Raw genomic sequence first — 21,707 nt, forward strand, 5'->3', positions numbered from 1 at the left:
TGCTGTTTTCGGCGGTGGCGAACAGATCTACGTCTGGAGTCCCCCACCTTGCGAAGTCTTCTCCTAGTACTTCGTCGTTTATGACCCATTTGTGGTTTTCCTGAATCAGCCTGCTCAAGGCGTCCGCCTGAGCATTCTGCACCCCTGGCAGATGCGTGGCCGTAATCGTCAGTCCTCTGGCCAGCAGCCAGCGCCAGATCGCCTGCGCCTCCTGCGACAGAGTGCGCGATCTCGACCCCCCCTGCTTGTTGAGGTAATACATCGTAGTTGTATTGTCCATCTGTATCAGCAGCGAGTTGGTCTGGAAGGATGGAAGGAAGGCCTTCAGCGCCAGGAAGACAGATCTGAGTTCCAGGAAATCGATGTGGTATGTCGATTCCAAAGCAGACCACTTTCCTTGAATCTGCAAGTCCCCGGAATGCGCTCCCCAGCCCTGGAGAGACACATCCGTCACGACACTCGTCGTGGGAATGTCCTTGTGGAAGGGAACCCCCTTGAGGAGGTTTTCCGCCGAACACCACCACTTCAGAGACTGAAGAGCATGCAGCGACAGTCGTATCTTGTCGTCCCAAGAGCCTGTCCTCTGATCCCACTGATCCTCCAAACACTCCTGCAGTGGTCTCATGTGTAGCCGAGCGTGAGGAAGATACAGGAGGCCATCGATCCCAGCAGCGAAGACACCTTCCTCACTGTCGTCGATGGAGCAGTCCTGAGGTCCTGAGCCTTCCGAAGGAGTGATAACCGTCTCTCCTCCGAACGAGACACGCTTGCTGACCGCGTATCGATGGAGGTCCCCAGGTACTGTATGCACTGGACCGGAGTCGTAACCGATTTGGACATGTTGACGTGTAACCCCAGCTTGTGCAAGAGCTCGCACGTCCATCGGAAGTGTTCTTGCGCTTCCGCGAAGGATGATGCCTTGATCAGCCAATCGTCCAGATACGGGTAGACAAACACCTTGTTCCTCCGCAGGTGTGCCGCCACCACCGCCATGCACTTCGAAAAGGTCCTGGGCGCAGACTTTAGCCCGAATGGCAGTACTGTGTATTGATAGTGATTGGCGCAGACTTGGAATCGCAGGAACTTCCTGTGCTTCCGTGCTATGGGCACGTGGAAGTACGCATACTGTAGATCTATGGCACAGAGCCAGTCTCCCCGTTGCAGCGGAGGGTAAATCTGGTGCAACGATAGCATGCGAAACTTCTCTCTGCGAATCCATTTGTTTGCCTGTCGCAAATCCAGAATGGGCCTGAACTCGTTCTTGTCCTTCTTGCGAATGAGGAAGAACCGAGAGTACAGACCTCTTCCCCTTTGAGACAGAGGTACCTCTTCTACCACCTTTTTTCTCAACAAGATGTCTGCCTCCGCCTGGAGCTCTCTCAGCTGGAATCGAGAGCTGACCGGCGGAATCGCTGGAGGCGGGCCGATAAACCGAAGACTGTATCCATTGCAAACAATATTCAGCACCCACTTGTCCTGAGTAATTTTTCTCCACTCTGCCGGAAAAAATTGAATGCTTCCCCCCACTGGAGTGGGTAACGGTTGAGGGGGAAGTAGCCGCTCAGGGCCGAGACCCGGCCGGGCCCTTGGTCGTGGTAGTAGCCTGCTGGCCTCCTCTACCCCTCTGGCGCTTCTGGAAGGGCTTGCGGAACTGCTGCTGCTGTTGCTGCTGCTGCTGTCCCGAGCCCTGCCCATGCCCTCTGCCCGAAGACCCGAACCTCCTCTGGAACGGGCGCTTCTTTTTCTCGGCCTTCTCCAACCCGACGGCCGTCAGGGTTTCCGCCTCAGCCTTCATGCGGGCCATCTCATCGTCCGCATGCTTCCCGAACAGGGTTTCCCCCGAGAAGGGCAGGTTGGCCACTCTTTGCTGCGCCTCTGGCTTGAGGGACGTCAGGCGCAGCCACGAATGGCGCCGCTGGTGGACGCCATGACAGTAGGCGTGGGCGGCCAATAAGATACATCCGCCGCTGCGCTGATCGTTTGGTTCGAAACCAGCATGCCTTCGCGCACTGTCTCCAAGAAGTCCTCCTTCTTGTCCCGTGGCAGTAGGTCTGCATATTGCTGCAGGGACTCCCACAGGGCCCGGTCGTAACGGCCCAACAAAGCCTCTGCACTCGCCGCCTTCATGGTGGTGGCGGCGGTACCACACACCTTCCTGCCCGCAGAATCCAGCCAGCGGCTTTCTTTGTCAGGTGAAACCGTGGAGGACGGGGCGGTCGCATGTTGTTTTCTTGCCGCCGTCACGATCACCGAATCCGGCTTCGGGTCCACTCTCAAAAAGGAAGGATCCGACTCCGGGGCCCTATACTTTTTCATGAGCCTGGAAGGAGCGGCCTTCGTCGTCGCGGGAGTGAGGAACAGCTCCAAGGCGGGTTCCACCAGTCCTGGTACAAGAGGCAGTAGGGGGCGAGACAGGTGTTTTTTATGAAGCGTCTCGAATATCACGGACGTCGTGGGTGTTGGAACCGTCACCGTGATACCCAACTTTGCAGCCCCTCGCAACAGCACCTCTTGGAACGAGACCAAGTCGTCCACCGGAGACACCCTAGTCCCCGGGGAGTCCGACAGCGTCGGGGAAAGGTCTCTGTCCGAGGAGCGCGTGCGCGACCTGGACCTATACCTCCTACGGCGACGTCTTGAGTCCGACGAGGACGGTCCACGGCTCTGTGATCTTCTCCTCCTGTGAGAGCGGGAGCGCGACCTCTTCGGCTTCGGCCTGTCCGCCGGTCTCGGCGACCCTGGGCGTCGTGGCTTCGGGGTCCCCTGCGGCGGAGTCGGGTACCTTGGAAGGGAAACCGACCGCGGGGGAACCGGCGGCGGTCCCACAGGAGTGCGTGGCAGCGACAGAGGCTGGGGCGGCGGAGGCAGCGGCCGAGGTGGCGGTGGTGGAGGTGGCGGTGGTGGTGGCGGAGGTGGAGGTGTTGGTGGAGGCGGTGGTGGAGGTGGTGGAGGCGAAGGCGGCGGAGGCGGGAGAGGAGGCGGCGACGGAGGCATCCGAGGAGGCGTATACACCACCGAGTACACCGATCCCGGTGACTCTCTCTGCCTCGACGGCGACCTGTGCCTCGACGGCGACCTGTGCCTCGACGGCGACCTGTGCCTCGACGGCGACCTGTGCCTCGACGTCGATCTTCTCCTCGGCGTCGACCTGTGCCTCGACGGCGACCTGTGCCTCGACGGCGACCTTCGCCTCGACGGCAACCTTCGCCTCGACGGCAACCTTCGCCTCGACGGCAACCTTCGCCTCGACGGCAACCTTCGCCTCGACGGCAACCTTCGCCTCGACGGCGACCTTCGCCTCGACGGCGACCTTCGCCTCGACGGCAACCTTCGCCTCGACGGCAACCTTCGCCTCGACGGCGACCTCCAGCGTCTCGACGTCGATCTCCTTCTCCTCTTCATCGACGGCGATCCCTCGACGGCGAATGCCGACGCCGGGTCCCATCTCGACGACGACCGCTGGACGGGGCCGACGACGGCGTCGTCGCCGACGACGACGCCGATGTAGTCGACGGCGGCCTATTCAGGTCCCTCGACGGCGATCGTCGACGCCGCTTCTCCCCAGAGCCCTGGGGAGATGGCGAACAGACGGTGGTCATCCTCCTAGACGTCGCCGTCGACGCCCTCGACGTCGACGGGGAGTGGGAGCGCTTACTGGTCTTCCTGCCCCTGGGGAGCCCCCCAGGGGCCTCAGTATGGGCCAAATCAGCCCCTCCAGACCCACCTGGTGCCTTCAGCCTTCGCTCCTCCAGAACTTGAAGCCTGATTTTCATTCTGTCCCTCAGGGTCCTGGCTGAGAACGAGTGGCAGGTGGTACAGCTTTCAGGCACGTGGGACTGGGGAAGGCAACCTATGCACACCTCGTGTGGATCAGTTTTAGCCTTCTTTCGACCACATTCCGGGCACTTGTCGAACAAGCCAGGCATGTTGACAGTACCAGCTACTAAACACAAGAAAAAGTGACAAAAATTGCCAAAATCTCAAATAAACCCTTGAAAAGGGGAGAGCTCAATGCTCCAGGGTCCTGCTAGCAGGAGCCGGAAAAAAGAACTGAAAGTAAATGGGACCTGCTGGGCATTCTGGGATACTGGGGAAAGTTCTGGAAATCTGGAAAGTTTTCTTAAAGGCACAGTATCCTGTTCTAAGCCACATAATGGCAGCCTATGGGGCTTGTCTGTCCACGCCTTCCTCTCTATCATTCCAGAGGCTTTTGCTGGTAGAGGCAGGGTTTTTTCCTATGTGGAGAAAAACTAGACAGGCAGTGCTGTTTGTGGATGTTGGTGGAATTCTAGTTGAAGTACTGGACAGTGTAGCCTGTGGGTATAGGCTGCATTATCTGTCTTTAAATTAAATTCTCTCTTAAAGGTGTATGCAGGTCTGCATGATTTGTCACCTTTAGAGATTATTTTTTATTGCTCCGGGGTCCACGCACATGGGCGGGACTATTCACTAGATTATGACTATACACAGAGATCCCCTACTACAGAATTAGTGTTCTGAGGTCCAGTATTGGCCTGAGAGAGCAGTCCTTTTTTGGAATTAGGACATATAGGGAGTAAACCCCTGTGCCCTGATAAGGCAAAGGGACTGGTTCTATTGCATGTTTTTGTAACAGGGAGAAAACCTCTTGTTTTAGGAGGGTCAGATGTTCTGATGACATTGGACGATGCTTGGGAGGGATATTTGGGGGGGTGGAGGTGAGTTCCAGGCAATAACCGTACTGGATAATTTGTCCTACCCACCTGTCTGTTGTGATGGAGTTCCAGACAGCTAGGAACTGTGAGAGACATCCCACAACATAAGTGGAATAGTCGGCGGGTAATGAAGAGAAGTCACTGCTTGGTGTTAGGGGAATTGCGGGTGTTGTTACCTCTGGCTCCTCCCCTATTATTGTTCCTTCTGTATCCTCCCCAAAAATATTCTTTGGGGGAGGATGATTGATTTGAGCTTTTGTAAGATGAGGAGGGGTTTTCTGATGATGTTGTTTTGGAGCCACCCCTGTAAAATGAGCGGCAAAAGGAACCCCTGTTGGAAGGGAGTTGCAAGGCCCCACATGGACTTCACAGTCTCAGTATCTTTCTTCATTTTCTCCAATGAAGTATCGACTGTAGGTCCAAAAAGATGCTCTTGATCGAAGGGCCGATTGAGTATGGTGGTTTGAACTTCTTGCTTGAATCCGGAGATTCGAAGCCAAGCATGCCTAGGCAGTAATATGTTAATGGTATGGGATGCTGTATCAGTCGCATCTAGGGCGCATTTTATGGACGTGTTAGTTATCAGTTTGCCCTCTTGAATGAGTTCATTGGCCTTGTTTTTTTGTTCGTCTGGTAAATACTGCATCAGTTTTTCCAGCTTGTCATAGTGCGCTCTGTCATAGCGCGTTAGGAGAGCTTGCGCATTGGCGATGCGCCAATGGTTAGCAGCCTGTAATGCAATCCTGTTCCCTGACGCGTCTATAAGCTTTGACTCCTTGTCAGGAGGAGGGGCGTCGCCTGTAGCCTGGGAATTAGCCATCTTACGTGCATTAGACACAAGAGAGTCTAAGATTATCTGGCCTTCGATGGACACCAGGTCTGTAGGAGCTGCATTATATATTTTTATCCACCCTTAGTGTAAGTATTCGGGCTCTAACAGGGTCTTTGAATACTTCTGGTGCGTGTTTTAACATGCCTTTTAGCATAGGGAGGGTGTGGGTGGATTTTTGTGAGGGTGAGAATGTTTCCACTACGAAGTCCTCTTCTAAGGGATCAGTGTGTAGTTCCACCCATGATAGTAAGCAGCCCTATTGATAAATTGTGCAAACCCAATGTTCTCATCAGGTGGTGATGGCCTGGAGGGATACAAAACAGGGTCATTGTGGAGATCTGGATCTTGATCATAGTCATCCCATGGGTCTGGGTCCTGTGGTATGTTATGGTCGTCATCATCCCCTAGTGTAGCCCCATCCCCATCCTCATCCTCACCATCATCACCATCTTGTGGCACAAGTGAGTCTGTAGGTGATGGTGAGTTTGCTGATGAGATGAATAAGTTAGGATCAGGAGGAGGAGAGGGAGATATATAATAGGGAGAAAGGTTAGTACCTATGTCCTTGGGTTTTAGAGGGATGGGAGGATCCTCTGGAAGGTCTAATTTCTATTTTTTAGAAAGTTTGATGAGAAGTTTGCCAGTTTCTGGGTCAATATGCAGTGTTTTCTGTGTTGGATCCGAAGATTCTAGAAGAGAAAATTCTTTGAGTTGTGTGTCTTGTTTCGGCGCCGGCAGCTTGGCCGTACAGTGTTCCTTAACGGGCTTAAGCTGTGACTGTTTTGTAGGTGTTTTTAGCTCTGAAATCTCTGGTGAGGGAGTTTTTGGATCGGACATTTACTTCGGCTCCGAAGCTTTTGGTTTGTCTTGCTTCGGCTCTGAAGCTTTCGGTTTGTCCTGTTTCGGCTACGAAGCTTTGTCTTTTGGTGGCTTCGGAGTCTGGGTTTTCGGAGTCAAAGGTGTCTTCGGTGCCAGCAATGAAATGTGGGGCACTAGCTTGGTTTTAGGCTTTGGTGCAGAAGGTGCATGTTTGATGCCGGAATGGGGCCGACTCGAGTCCGAGTCGAAAGGTTTTGGTTTCACAGCCAGAGGGCGGGGCATCAGATGTTTGAACACGGTATTGACCTGAGCCCGAGGGCAAAGGTGTTACCGGAGCCTTAGGTTTGGGTTTGGTGGCAGGCTGGGAAGTAGTACTCACTGTCCGCTGAGCCGGGGTGACAGTCTGCTCATCTTCCGCTGAGTCGTCGACTTCAGAAACAGAGATATCCTCTTCTGCAGGTTGAAGTTCTTGATGGACTGTGGAACCTGCTTTGAAGATGTCTGGAATTGAGCTGCTGCTGTGGGCTATTTCGTGCCGTCGAGCCCGACGATCACGGATGGTTTTCTTCGACCGGAACGAAGTACAGGCCTCGCAGTGTTTCTCCTCATGCTCTGGGGAGAGGCAGAGGTTACACACTTCATGTAAGTCTGTGTGTGGGAAATTTAGCACCACAGTTGGGGCAGTTTTTAAACGGGGTCTGTTCAATCAACGGCTGCCGTGGTCGGCACGGCTAGGCCCAACGGCCTGCGTCGAAGTTCCCGGTCGAAGATTTTTGAAGTTGGAGGAGGTGCGTCGAAAGGGGAACGAGATCGAGAACAATACCATTGAGCGGTGAAGGATTGCGCGTCAAAGGATTGCGCGTCGAAGGGGGTTCGAAGACCATACCGACCCGGAGCGCAGGAAATCACATCCGAACCTGATGGCAGAAAAAACAATCTGGGGATGGAGTTGATGCCCATGCGCACTATCATCGCAAGGAGGAGCCATCTATCTCATGACTACAAAGACTTCTTCGAACAAAAACAAACTGCAAACCTCCGAGCCCAACACCAGATGGTGATCTGTGCACCGTATATGATCTATAGCTCATATGCCTCGAACACGTGTAATTTTAGACATTCTAGAAGTTTGCAGGGCAGTCTGGGTAAGAAATCGTAGTGAGATCCATGCAAGTCACACCACCCTGGACTTTCCCCGAGTATCACATTTTCAGAAACATCTCGATTCAGCAGGTTTCCTTGGGTGGCAGCATGGCACAACTACCACAGCTACTACTTACATTGCAAAAATTAGTCAATTTTCAAGGTGAAAAATTAACGTCTCCAAGCTCTGTTTTGAGGCGTGCTTGTTGTTATCAATAGGCCTACACACACAAGTCGGGTATTGCTTTTATCGAAGGTGTAGGAACACTGATAAATAGAACATTTATAATTAATTGAATTTTGAGTCATATTTGGCTTCCAAATGTAAGCTAGTGTGTAAGAAAAAAAACATTTTTCAAAATGCCCTCTCAATCACGATAGTATGGGTGACCCCAATTATTAGAGTTGTACAAATACTCATTGGTCCTAAACTCAGTGTTTGTAGCATGTGCTGCTGTAGGTACAAATGCTCTGCTTTACTCCTGCAATCTAGTTTTGGGTATGCATGTTGACAAGTTGTCTTCTTAGTAGTCTTTGGTCTTGAGGTATTTAGTCATTACTCACTTGAGTAACAGGATAAAGACTCCCCCTTAGATGTCTGTCTTCTGAAATCTAGACTTTTAATAAGGATTCATCTCTTGCTCCAGGATTGTCAAACATCTCACTGCTTCTTTTCAGATTTGGACAATGAGGATCCCCACATCCATCAGAAGACACAGGACATTATTACTATGATGTCGAACACACCAAGACTGATTTACATCACGTGGACTTGTATAAAACGAACTATGTCAGGGAAGCGGTATGGAGAATATGCCTTTCCAGTTTGTCCAAAGTGTAACACCAATTTCCTGTAGCCCAACCAGCATAGAGTGTGCAACCTCTGTCCTCTTTGAGCCCACGAGGAATCTGGCTGTGTGGCGTGCAAAGCCTTCAAAAACGAAAAGACCGTCAGATACCAAATAAACCTTCATTGGGCACATTCTTAGGATTAAACTTGGCGCCACAGCACAGTCCCAAATAAAGCAGCTACACCTATTGCTAATCTCTCAAGGGCTCTGAGTGAAAAGACTTGGTGAGGAGCCATGCAAGTCAAGGTCTTCGGCGCCATGGCCCGGCAGTCCGAGCACGACTTTGAGTCTTGGTCACGCTTTAGACCCAGAGTCAAACGCGATGGGGATCGGTGACCAACATCATGCGGGAACAGGGCACCACACAGCTTGAAACCTGTCTTCCTCGAAGACATCCCTCGTACACCAAGTCGGAAAAAATCCCAGAATTCGACAAAAGTCGAGAAAAAGCCTGCCAAAAAATGTCACAGGGGTAGCTCTTCCCGGATTGGCACTTAAAGTGCGCGGAAAGAAAAGAACTGACATCCGCGCGCCTGGGTGACGCCTATATAGACACTGCGGCATCATAACGACGCCGTCACATGGAGCCAAATGGAGCCATCAGACGGAGCGCGCAAGGGGTATTGCTCAGCAAAGGTTTCCGGATCCAGCCTGATGCCTGGGAAATTAAAAGGTAAGGAATCTGCAGCTAGAAGTCTATCAGATCATGAAGGTTTAGTAGGTTTCCCTAGGTGATGACTCAGCTAGGGCAAAAAACCCACACTGCAAAAAAAAAAATGAACGGTTTTCAGAGCAAAAATGTGATGTGCCTGTGTTGTGTTGTGTTTGGGGCTCTTTCCTGTCACAGGGAGGCAGCATTTGTATCAGGAGACTTGGGGTAAGACTGCTTTTAGTCAAATTTTGAGGTTTGCAAGGGATTCTTGGTAAAAAGAAAAGATGGTGGGAGCCACACAAGTCAAGCTACCCTGGATCCCTCTAGATGTCTTCTAGTTTTCAAAAATGTACAAGTTTGCCAGTTTTCCCTAGCTGAGAGCTGAACAAGGGCCCAAAATCCACAGCTACCCATCCACAGCTACCTGCATTGCAAAAAAAGGTCATTTTGCTGTGGAATAATGTAATGGGTCCATGTTGCGTTTTGGCCCGTTTCCTCCCCGAGCACTAAGCCTACCCACGCAAGTGGGGTTCCATTTTTATCCTTAGAAATGTGGTAACACAGAATAGTAGAACATTTGTTCTCAGCAATTGGATATCACAGCATTTATGCCTTCCAAATGTAAGGCATGCTAGTAATGGTACCCACAAATTCACAGACATAGAAATTACCACTGTTCCTAAACCCCATATCTTCTGCCCATTTCAGAACTACATAGGCTTCCTTGATAGCCATTTTTAATTCTAAATATTAAACCACGTGAACTGGTCTATATTCAGTACACAATGAAAAAACATTGCATGGTGCAACTGAGTCGTCGGGTCTGGGTAACTCAGGTTCTTGGTGAATCTAAAACCCTATACATCCCCACAACAAAAAGGGTCTATCGAAAATAATGGTATATTGCTTTTGTAAATTGGCCTTTATGACTAAAAGTTACAGATGGCTCTTTTTTTCTACTAGTTCTCAACATTCTTTATAGGAACAGTTTCTTTGGGAGAAAGTTGAGGGATCAAAACATATGAACCCTTGCCGAATTCAGAATGATGTCTACTTTTCTGAAATCTATACCTTTCCTGGATCACCCATGGATTTTACACTTGTTTCCAGCACGAACTGGAAGTAGGTTGAAAGTACAAAACAATAGGAATAATGGACTGCCTCTTTGAAACTGTAGTGAGAACAAACATTCATGGTGGAGGGGTTCAGCGGAGGAGATTTTCTCACGCGACATAGCTGCTTACCACCAAATGCTGGAAACCCTGCAAACATTTGTGACGATGGGGGGGCAGCAAAGGGGTCCCCACCGATGTCCGCCAAGAGATCCGTGCTCCCTTTCTTAGCTTGCACGCCCTGAAGCTGCGATTGTTGATGCTGAGATGCTCTGTGTTGGCTCAATCGTGCTTGAGACAGCGTTACCTGCAAAACAGAGGAAATGTCACAGAAAAGCCACCTAAAAAGGTAGTGACTGTGAGGACAGATGCAAAAGATAATTTTGCAAGACACTGGAAAAAGTACAGTCTACTTACCACTAGGGCCTTAGTGCATACAAAATGTACGCTATGCATTTATGCTATACTGAGACTTATTAAATAGTCATTTTGGGTAGTAGTACCTCTGTTTTGCAGTGTGTACAAGCAATATACAACCAGAATAGAGCTGACGGGGAAGTTGGAGGGATGTTTGATCAAAGGATAAGATTATTATTATTGTTATACAAGGTTACTTCCACTTACTAAAATGAAATATGGTGGATACTGCATTTTCCGGCAAATTCTACATCTTAATGAACATCCTTTAAGGCACCAGACTGGATCCAGAAGACCTTCCCACCAGCAACAGTTCTACGGCGCCTCCAAGTGGCACCCTCTTAATTCTGCAGCAGTTTCACCCTCTCCTAGATGTGGCAACATCACCATATGAATGTGTGGCCTGGCTCATTGATGCATGCCAGAAGGAATGAAGACTGCATTGCGGATGACAATCAGAGCGTGCATTATGTTTGCATAACGTGGGATCTTAGTTAACCTCGCACTATCCAAGCATTGTGACCTTCGTCCGATGCATAGTTCTACAAGCAGACGACTCCTCTTATGAACAAGTTCCACAGTAATACTCACCAGGAGGTGCTATTAAGTAGTGCCAGATATCCAAGGCAGTAATGCAACCTAGCCCTGACAAATAATCCATCCCTAGGTGCCTATGCTACGTGACAATCCTGTTTCATGAAAGAATTGAAAGGGAACAAAGTGCCAGACTCCTAGACACTCCTGGCGAGTCCAATCGAGGCCTCCATAGCAAGAGTGGAGTGTGCAGAAATTCAAGCCACTGGATCTTTCTGGGTAAGGTGTCGCACATCTTTGCAAAGGGCAAGCCAACATTCGATTGTGAACTTGGTTACTGCTCTACCCTTCTTGGCTGCAGCACAGCCTACAAAGAGCCATCATCAACTCTACACTACAGCCACCCTCATCCCTGCAGCTTTACTCCTCTCACTCTACTTGTCAGGAGGAGATGCTGGCGCGCGTTCCAGTGCAGTGGCCATCAATAGAGAAGCTGGTGAAGGGTGCCCCTGTTGCACAGTGGGTCTGAAGGAGCGGTTTTATACTTCCTCTCTACCCTTGGGGTCAGTACCCATCATTGGTAGATATTGAACAGACTTTTCTGTTCTTAAAGTCTCCACCAAGAAGTCCTCCTCGGGTGTGACATGTATGTACCTTGTGGTGTGCTGCAGCTCTCTGTATGGCAGTGTATTATTAACTGGTTGCGTTGTCTGGTGGGGCTGGTTCAATAATAATAGCTCATTTGTAGAGCGCTTGCTACCCCAAAACGTGTGTCCCCGCGCTAAAAGCATATCAGCAAGAGGAGACTGCTGGACTAAAGTTTATACAGCCAGGTTTTCGATCCTCTGCGGAAGGCAGGGTCAGATTTTTCTGCGCGTAGCCATAGCAGAAGTGTATTCCAGTTCTTGGCCGCTAGACAGCCAAAGGATCGAGCGCCCATCCTAGCCCAATATGGATTGGCCCAGGATCTGGGTCATCCTATGGGTCGATATTATGATCTTCCCATAGATTTTTAAGGCTCTGTGGGTAGTCCGAACGCCCCTTAAAATCATCCTCTGGAGAATATGGCTCTACACTCCAAGTGGCTGAATGTGTGGGTGACTGCAATGGAAGAGACTGTGCAGCTGAGCTGTGTGGTGGTAGTGGTGAGCTAGTGCCTTTCTTGACCATAGGCCTCTTTGGCGGTGGAGGTCTTGAGATTTCTCAAGCTCTTGCCTCCTCGTTTTGAAACCGTGAGTTTGCCCGCGTGGGGGTCACTTGTTGTCTGTCACAATACACGGATCTGTTCTAGTCTCTCGAGGTCAGAGCCCTTCCCCTTCCTCGGGCGGAGTTTTGGGGATGCCTTGGACTTCGCGCCAACGTGTCTTCGTGGGGCTTTTTAAATGCCTCTTCGGAGACAGTTCTTTTCACGCTGATTGTTTTGATGTCGATGGCTTCGAGGCCATGATGACTTTCAGTGCTGACTGCGTCGGGGGGGCCTGGCGTCAGAGTCTGAGATCTCAGTACCTCGGCGCCATGTTTGTGTTTGTGGCTAGGAGCCCGTTTATAACTGAGAGGCCTCTAGTCCTTTCTCGGCTCCTAAGTAGACCCACTAGGTCGCAAAGCACCAAGATGTAGGGCTCTGATTGGGCTTCTGGGCCGATCAGCTCGAGGGCGCGTCTCCAGCTAGTCTTGTAGCCGTGCTTTAGTGTCGGGGATGGAGCGGGGGCCGTACTCCCGATCCGTGGTGTTTTTGGGGCCGTGGATATCGCTGGCTCGATGCCAGGGCTCCCTAGGAAGGAGATAGACGGCTTGCCCTCTTCTTTGCTGGCTCCGGTGTTGGGAGTCTTCGGATACGACATAAGAGGGACTACCTGTCGAGCTGCCTCCCTCCTGCTCGCCTGTCTCGTGGCGCCGCTCTCCTCTCGCTCCGGCGCCTCCTGTTCGGCGGTGTCTCCGTGGTATGGGCAGGCGCGCTGGGCTGCATCTTAAACTCTGGATTTGAACTGTCGACAGACCGCGCATTCCCGGTCACTGTGTTCCAGAGAGAGACACAAATTACAGACACGGCGTTGATCATTGAGTGGGTACTTAGCAATGCACTGTGGGCACCTTTCGCAATGAGGAATGTTCCAGAACATTCCCAGTTCCCAATGGAAGGAGCAGGGGCTCGTAGAGTCAATTCATGGGCGACTGCTGTGCATGCCGCGCCAAGGGGGTGCATGATGGATGACAGCGGCAGCTTCTCTGGGACACGCGGGTCTCGAGAAGGGGTGCCGACCGCGAGCTACGACGTGCACGTCCAACCCAACCACGGAGAAAAACATTCCGAAGACGGAGCAGACCCAGAAAGAGTCTTAAATGGATCTCGAAACACTTCTTAAAAGAAAAACAACGTGTAAGCGTCCGAGCCCACCACTAGATGGCAGCTGTGCACAGCATGTGCATTCATAGCCCATTCACATAGGTGTTTTGAATCAATTGTCCATAAACTCCAAATCTTAACATGCCATTGAAATAAGAAAAATAATCTATATTCACAAAAACGGCGTGAATTAGTATGCAGTGTAAAACCACAGCAAAGAAAGGACACATTTCCAGGCAGCTGCTCAATCCTGAAAACGTCCTCAAGTACTGACAAATCAGTTTCTACGAGTTAAGTGCTTCTGATAGTCCAAAAGTCAGGATGTCTACTGAAAGTGTGTTGCGCCATCAAGCATCCATATGAGCACAATGTCCACACTAACAGGTTAAGCCTTTAATGCAAATAACTATGTTTAAGTCATGTATGAATGCTGACAGTGACGGAGGATTATGTTATTGACCCTGTAAGCATCTGTTCTTGGCATGTAATGCTGTAGATTCAAATGCTTTGCATAAGTCCGCCATCTAGTGTTGGGCTCAGATAATTACAAGTTGTTTTTGTTCCAAGAAGTTTTCTTTGAGTCACAGGGCTGTGTGACTCCGCCTCTTGGGAATACTGCGCATGGTCATCGACGCCATCTTCAGATTGTTTTGCCGTGGGTAGGTGAGAATGTAAGAATGCTGTATATGTAAGCAATGAGATGTCCATGAGTTAGTATGAAATAAAGTGGATGAACTGCAACCTACATACGTTTTATTGGGGAGGAGGGTTGGCACTTGTGAATCTACAGCACTTCATGCCAAGAACAGATGCTTACAGGGTAAGTAACAATGCGTTCGAGGCATGTGTGCTGTAGATACACATGCTTTGCAGTAGCTATAAAGCAGACCCTCTCCCTAGGCAGGGGTTACCTTGTGGGGGTTGCAGTTGTTTGAAAAACAGTTTTAAGTACTGCCTGAGCAACAGTGGCTTGTTGGCGTGCAAATACATCCACTCAATAATGTTTTGTGAAAGTGTGTGGAGTAAACCATGTTGATGCTTTACATTTTTCAGCAAAAGGAATGATCCCTAAGAAAGCTATGAAAGCTTCAATTTTTCTAGTGGAGTAAGCTTTTGGGGGAACAGGTAAGTTGTTTGGCTTTTGCACAGCATGCCTGGATGCACTCAACTGTCCACCTTGAAATGCCGGATTTAGAAATTGCCTTTCCCATACGAGGAGGTGCAAAGGCAACAAACAATTGTTTTGTTTTTCTGAATGATTTAGTCCTGTCCATGTAGTACATTAGTGCCCTTTTGACATCTAAAGTGTGTAATGCCCTTTCTGCAAATGTGTCTGGTTGCGGGAAGAAACAGTTAATTTGAACATTTGAAACCACTTTTGGTAGGAATTTTGGGTAGTTCTAAGCACTACTTTGTCACGATGCATTTGAAAGAAAAGCTCCTCAAGAGTTAACACATTCATTTCAATGACCCTTCTAAGAGAAGTAATAGCGATTAAAAAGGCAAGTTTCCATGAAAGAAACATCAATTGACAAGAGTGTAGAGGTTCATAAGGAGGACCCATTAGTCGTTAGGACAATGTTCAGGTTCCATGCTGGAGCAGGTGGAAGTCTAGGAGGAATTATCCTTTTACGTCCCTCCATAAAGGCTTTGATAACTGTAATTTCAAACACTGATATGCGTTGTCTATTTTGCAGATATGCTGCAATAGCTACAAGATGTAATCGATTAGAAGTGTACGCCAACCCTGCAGTTTGTTAATGCAAAACACATTTTTCCTTTGCATGAAGAGGGTTGATATCTTGTTTGTGGCAGAACATAAATCGTTCACATTTTGCTGCATAACATTGCCTTGTGGTTTGTTTACGAGCCTCTTTAATAATGTTCATATATTCTTGAGGTAAATTTAAGTATCTGAATTCTAAGACTTCAGGAGCCAAATTACAAGATTCAATTCTTTCGGATTGGGATATCTTAATGTTCCGTGGTTCTGTGTGCGAAGGACCGGGTTGAGGTGAAGCTTCTCATGTGGGACTAGAGACAGTTCCAGGAGCGTTGAAAACCACAGGTGTCGAGCCCATGTTGGAACTATTAGTATCATAGTGAAAGATGTTTGTCTGAGTTTCTGACCACTAATGGAAGTAGAGGGAGAGGTGGAAAAATGTATGCAAATATCCCCAACCAGTTCATCCTTCGAGCATTGCCTTTGAATTGATGGTGGGGATACCTGCTTGCGAAGTGTGGGCAGTTTGCATTTTCTTTTGTAGTTAACAGGTGTATTTCTGGAACCCTCCACATGTGAAGGTATGGTTGAAGAACCTTGGGGTGACTCTCCCATTCGTGGACTTGTTGGGGAATCTTACAATTAACCTAGAGTACAGATCTCGTCTAATGAGCATTCCGTGGACCTAATAGTTTACTCTTATTCCCGCCGCACAGTGACCGTACTTGCCTGCTGAAATAGCTCAGTGGGTCAATCAATCGATTTCTTTATTCGGCACTTATAAAGATACCATAAAAGTTCATAAAACAGTTAAAACGCATTAAAAAACATTAAAAAGACAGTTCAAATCATGGCATTTCTTTTCATTTTCCCAGATCTCTATATACAGGGCATTGCAATCAACCCATCTCTCTCGAGTTCCTTATCCTTACCGCCATCTTAATAAAACTCATAATACAGGACAAGGTATATGCATCATTGGCCTTTTGCAAAAACAATAAGGCAATCTTGGCATGTCTAAACTTAGCTCTTTTCAAAATTCCCACCAGGAACTTACGCCTAGGTGAACGTATAAAATGAGCATAACAAAACAAAATAAAGGGTATCCTGCGGAGACTTATTGTCGCAGCCGCAGGTACCCTTCTGCTCCACCGTTAAGGTAAAACCAAGAGGATCAGATAATAAATGATGCAAGAGGTTGAACCTAAAGCGGGTTATATAAAATCTGTCTTGTGCATTATGAATCAGTGAAAGATAAGGCTCCCTTCCACTCTCCCATTTCAGTAATCTATAGGCCACAACTGTAAATTTACACTCCTCAGTGGCCGCCCTGCTTGCAGTTGTCCATTCCCAAACTTTTTCTTGACTAACGTTTTATTCTGGGCAATGAGGGCTTCAGGCTCGGTGAAGAGGTTCTTACAACCAATGGCCTCAAAAGTACACTTTACATAGTTTAACCATGGGATAGAGCTCCCTTTGTCTCGATTCAGACAATCTATAATAGTTTGTCTACTGAGGCCTGCCTCGGGGTTAGACCAAATCCTCACCCAGGCCAGAAGCGGCCTGACCTTGATTTGATCTTCAATATACGGTTCTCCCAGTTCTTCATGTATCATGTAGGCTGATGTACTGTGCGGGACTTTCAGTATCCTTCTAAAAAAATTATTTTCCTCTATCTGGACCTGATGTATATTCGCAAAGCCCCAAACTTCAGCCCCATAAACTGCCTTAGCGCAGCATATTGATCTATACAAATTCATCACTTGCTCGGGAGACCATCTTCCCAGCCTTCTCCCATAACCCATTATAGCCCCAGATGTGGCCACCAATTTTGAGCAGTGTTTGTCCACTAAAGGTCTAAACTTTAGAAGCCCGTCAAACAATACTCCTAGGTAGGAAAAGGACTGGACCCGACCAATTTTGTGAGTTCCTACCTTATAAAAAAAATGTTGTCTGGTGTGGCCCCCGCAAGCATGATATACGATTTATCTAGGTTTGCTGATAGATCAAGTGAGGACATAAAAGTTACAAATCCATCAATCAGCCTCTGTAATCCCCGCAGAGTCCGTGCTAGGAGCACCGCGTCGTCCGCATAGAGCAGGACAGGGACTGGGCGAGTGCCTACCGGAGGAGAATCCACTCTGAGTTTACACAGTTCACTATCCAAGTTATTTATGTAAAGTGAAAACAAAAAGGGAGCTAGGATGCAGCCCTGCCGCACTCCACTAGTGCATGGGAATGATGGAGTCTTGATTAAAACGAACAGACGCAGTGCAGTGCCTTGAGAATATTGACTAGGTCCTGGTCCGCCCCAAGACCTGTCATCAGGGCCCATAGCTTTTCCCTATTCACGTGATCAAAGGCCGCGGAAAGGTCCATGAACCCCAAATAAACCGCCTCCTTACTGGCTATAGTGTACTTGGCGACCAGCAAATAGAGGTTCAGGCACTGCTACGTGGTTGACCTTCCTTCTCTAAACCCATATTGGGTGTCCGTTATTATCTGGTGGGTGTCTGTCGAATCCGTTAGACGATTTAGGACAACACGACCCAGCACCTTCTCCGTAACATCGATCAAGGATATCGGGCGATAACATTGTGGGTCATCCCTATTTCCTTTTTTAAATATTGGAACTATTGTTGCCGAGGACCAAGAGCGCGGCAGACCTGCCACCACTGCCGCGTTCAGGACCCTCGTAAGAATGGGTGCCCACAACTCCACTTTTCCGAGATAAAGGTCTGGAGGAATCCCATCCGAGCCAGGCGCCTTATTTTTTGTTAGGCCCAGGATGGCCCCCTCCACTTCTACCACGGTGATATCAGGCCTTGCAGTCAGTTTTAACCTCTGCCCCTCATCGTTATTAATTTCACCAGTGTGATTATATAGATTTTTGAAATGGGAATGCCACTGCTCCGGCAAAATAGTATTTAAAATCTGTGGGGCATTGGAGTCCTGAAAACATGGCGTGTTTATAATTTTCCAGAGCTCAGTCAAGTCTCTTCTATCCGCCGCCTCCCTGAAGTCCTCCCAGGCTTGCATTTGGAGACTAGTCTTACGTTTTTTTTGTGCCTTTTTATATATCAGCCTACATTGGGCTATGTACAAATTATCCCTGGGCAGAAGTTGTCGGCTAGACTTAAGCTCTTTATGTGCTTTTGAGCAATCTCTATCAAACCATCTGGGTGTGGTAGGTAATGTCCTAGTCTTGGTGGTCTTTAATAATCCATCAATGAGGTGCGCCATCTTTTCGAAAGCGGTTACTACCGCGGCCCCCTCAATGTTGGGGTCGAGGCATACATGAAATGAGTCTTCCCCTCTGGTTATTAAGCTTTTGTAAAAGCTATCTCCGTCTATTTTAGACCATCTAAGCCTCCTCCCTTGGATTGATATCGTCTCCACGGCGCCTACCCCTCGTGATACGTATTTAATGATTGGTCCTTTTAGCTCTAACACCAGAGGGTTGTGGTCGCTGAAAATACTCCTTTCTATGTCTGCCCTACTGACCCAGGTTTTAAGTATGGGTGAAACCATAATGTAGTCGATATAAGATCGACATCCTCTACCCTTAAAGGTGGGATTAGGCTCCCCACCTCTGCCCATTGCTACCAGGTCCATGGTATGGACCAGATTGTGGCCTTTCAACACCTTATCTAAATGCGCCCCGTCCGGTGAATGCAAAAAGGGTGTCCCTTTCTCCACTGTACACCGTGACCAGTCCTTCGTAAGTGGTTTTAGGTTCGCGCACAGATGACAATTGAAATCACCTACGAGAACTACAGAAGGAACTGCTCCCAACTTCACAACCGACAGTTGGGCATTTAGGCGAGAGTCCAATTCTTTTGTTATACTTTCCTTCCCATTTGCTCCCACCGCATTATACCAGTTAACTAGGGTAATGTTTACCCCTTTTGAGCGGAGACCTACAGCCTGCATGTTGTATGATGCCCAATTTAGGTTAGACCAAACCCCTTCGATAAGAAGCTCTACGTATATATAATCAACCCTCCCATGGCTCTCCCTGAAGCTGACCTTTGTGCGGGGACTGCGAAGCACTTGAACCCCTCCAGGGAGAAACGGTTACAATCAATCAACCAGGTCTCCTGAAGACATATAACATGAAACCTGGTGATGTATTGCCTCCATTCCTGATCCTCATATTTGGCGGCAAGTCCTGCTACGTTCTAGGATACTAGTTTTAATCCGTCCTGCTTGACAGGATTTCCTCCCCCAGCCATGGGGGGGGGGGGTGAGTACCCACATTTCCCTCCATTATAAAAGTTTCATTTTGGTAGGCTAAAGTATGTAGGTGTTTTGATTGGGTGTCTAAAGCACCACTATCAGGCCCCATTAGCTCGATCTCTACTATAATGGATGGTTGTAATCTCTCTGCAATAGTTACCCCCTTATCTTCCCCTCTCTGACTTAAATCATGTCTCGATGTTTCCATCGGGGGTACCTTATTCTGTTCTGGACTCTTGTCCCTATCTTGGTTCTGCCTGGGGTTTATATCTGTCCCTAGTCAATCCTGTTCTTCTAAATTCGTCAGGGGTTCAAATCTATTCTGAAGATTAATCCCATCCTGGTTCCTCATGACTACAGAGAGAGGTCTACGATTGTGCCCAACCAGGTTCCACTCCCTGCCTCTTAGACCATGCGTAGCATGCCCCCCGTTGTAGGCCCCCTTCGGGTAAAAAAAAGCTAAGGGGCATAGAACAAATGTTACTCAAATCCGTGGTTGGGCCCCACCTAATATCTGGTCAACAATCTGCGTATTTCAAAAATTCACAACCACACAATCCCCAATGTTATCCTTGGGCCTAGTTCCCACCCAATTCACCCTTCTAACCATTAATATTTCCCCTTGTTCCATGCCTACTAGGGGCCTATGCTTATTTAACCAAAACATAGTTTTGTTTTTGAGCTCATCATAGGTCTCCAACTGGTCTCGTCTCAGCACTGGGACTCCTTTAAGTATAATCACATAAGGGGCTGCGTCATGGGGTAGATTGAGAGTTACCGACGTGTTTAAGTGCCCCTTCGTGACGCAATTCTCTAGTTGTCCCCGACTAGCGGGGGGGGGGGGGGGGGGGTGAAGCTTCTCTATGGACCATCACCCTGTGTATGCCTTTTGGTACTCCCTGGGGAGCTTCCCTGCTAATGATGGACAAACTCGGGGGGGCCGGTGTCAAGCCTACAGATTGTGTGTTCGATGGGGTCAAGGGATGTGTGGTTGTGTTGGTTTGATCATTTCGGGTCCTATTTGTGGTTGATGTTTCTATGCCACTGCTAATACCCTCCCCATTGCATTATTACCCAGGGAGGGGGGATTGCTAGTGGGTCAATACATCTGTGGAAGACTCCTTGCAACATGGAGGTCACAGGATTGAGTCATAAAAATGACGTGTCATCTGTTATCGGTGATACTAATGCTAAGTGTGTGTAGAGCATGGCCCCTAGATACAACTGAGTAGAGGCTGGTTGTAGATCAGACTTTTGTAGGTTGATGGTAAACCCTAGTTGATGTAGTACATTTAGGGGTTGGGTGTTTTGTTTGCAAAGATTGAAGTTCTTTGCTTTGATTAGCCAGTTGTCTAGATATGGGAAGACATTAATATTTTGTCTGTGCAGATGTGCTGCTACTACTGCTAGACGTTTTGTGAATACTCTTGGTGCCGTGGTAATCCCAAAGTGAAGAACTTTGAACTGATGTTATCCTTAGCAATCGAAATCTGAGGTATTTCCTGTGTGCAGGATAAATTGGTATATGGAAGTAGGCATCCTTTAGACCTAAAGCCACCACGAAGTCCCCTTTTTGTAATAAAGGGATGATCTCTTGGAGAGTGACCATATGGAAGTGTTCCGATAGGATATCATGATTTAATGGCCTGAGATCCAGAATGGGCACTGGGATCCATCTTTTTGGGGGATAAGGAAGTATAGTGTATAGATTACTGTTCCCTGAAATTGTTGTTGAACTGGTCCTATTGCTCCCTTTTGTAACAGAGCTGTTATCTCTTGTTGCAGAAGGATTTGATGTTGCACAGATAGTTTGTGTTTGCGAAGTGGAATATTTGAAGGAGTTGTTATAAGCTCCAGACAGTAACCATGTTGGATAATATCCAACACCCATTGATCTGTTGTGATTAATTTCCAATTGTTGAGAAACTGTTGAATACGGCCCGACAGGTGTTAAGTGGTCTGGGGGAAATGGTAAGAAAACCATTGCTTGTTATTGGCATTTGAGGAACGGGTATTGTTTCCTCTGCCTCTTCTTTTAAAACTGTTTCATCTATAAGAACCTCTGTAGAAGGTTCTTGATGTAGAGGTTTGTCCTTGATTTCTGTATGGTGATCCAGTGAGGTCTATGGAATCTGATTTTGCACCTGGTTTGTAATTGGGCCATATCATAGTATGTGCTAGTCTGTACAGCTGCCACTGAGTTTGCTACCTTCGTGTCCTTCATCTTTTCAAGGGCTGTATCCACTTGAGGTCCGAAAAGATGGTCTTTATCGAAAGGGAGATTAAGTATGGCTTGCTGCACCTCAGGCTTAAATCCTGACACTCTTAACCATGCATGCCTATGCAA

At 48.4% G+C, this 21,707-nt stretch overlaps 1 protein-coding gene across 1 annotated transcript in view; it reads right to left on the minus strand.

The window, feature by feature from the left end:
* The window catches only part of AGFG2 (ArfGAP with FG repeats 2), a 567,631-nt gene that overhangs the window by 319,557 nt on the left and 226,367 nt on the right, over positions 1-21,707 (minus strand). The window contains exon 5 of the mRNA XM_085639598.1: positions 10,236-10,410. Within this exon, the coding sequence (XP_085495724.1) occupies positions 10,236-10,410 (175 nt within the window). The remainder of the gene's footprint in view (positions 1-10,235; positions 10,411-21,707) is intronic.

The sequence above is a fragment of the Triturus cristatus genome, chromosome 12, assembly GCF_964204655.1.
Source record: "Triturus cristatus chromosome 12, aTriCri1.1, whole genome shotgun sequence".
Lineage (NCBI taxonomy): Eukaryota > Metazoa > Chordata > Amphibia > Caudata > Salamandridae > Triturus > Triturus cristatus.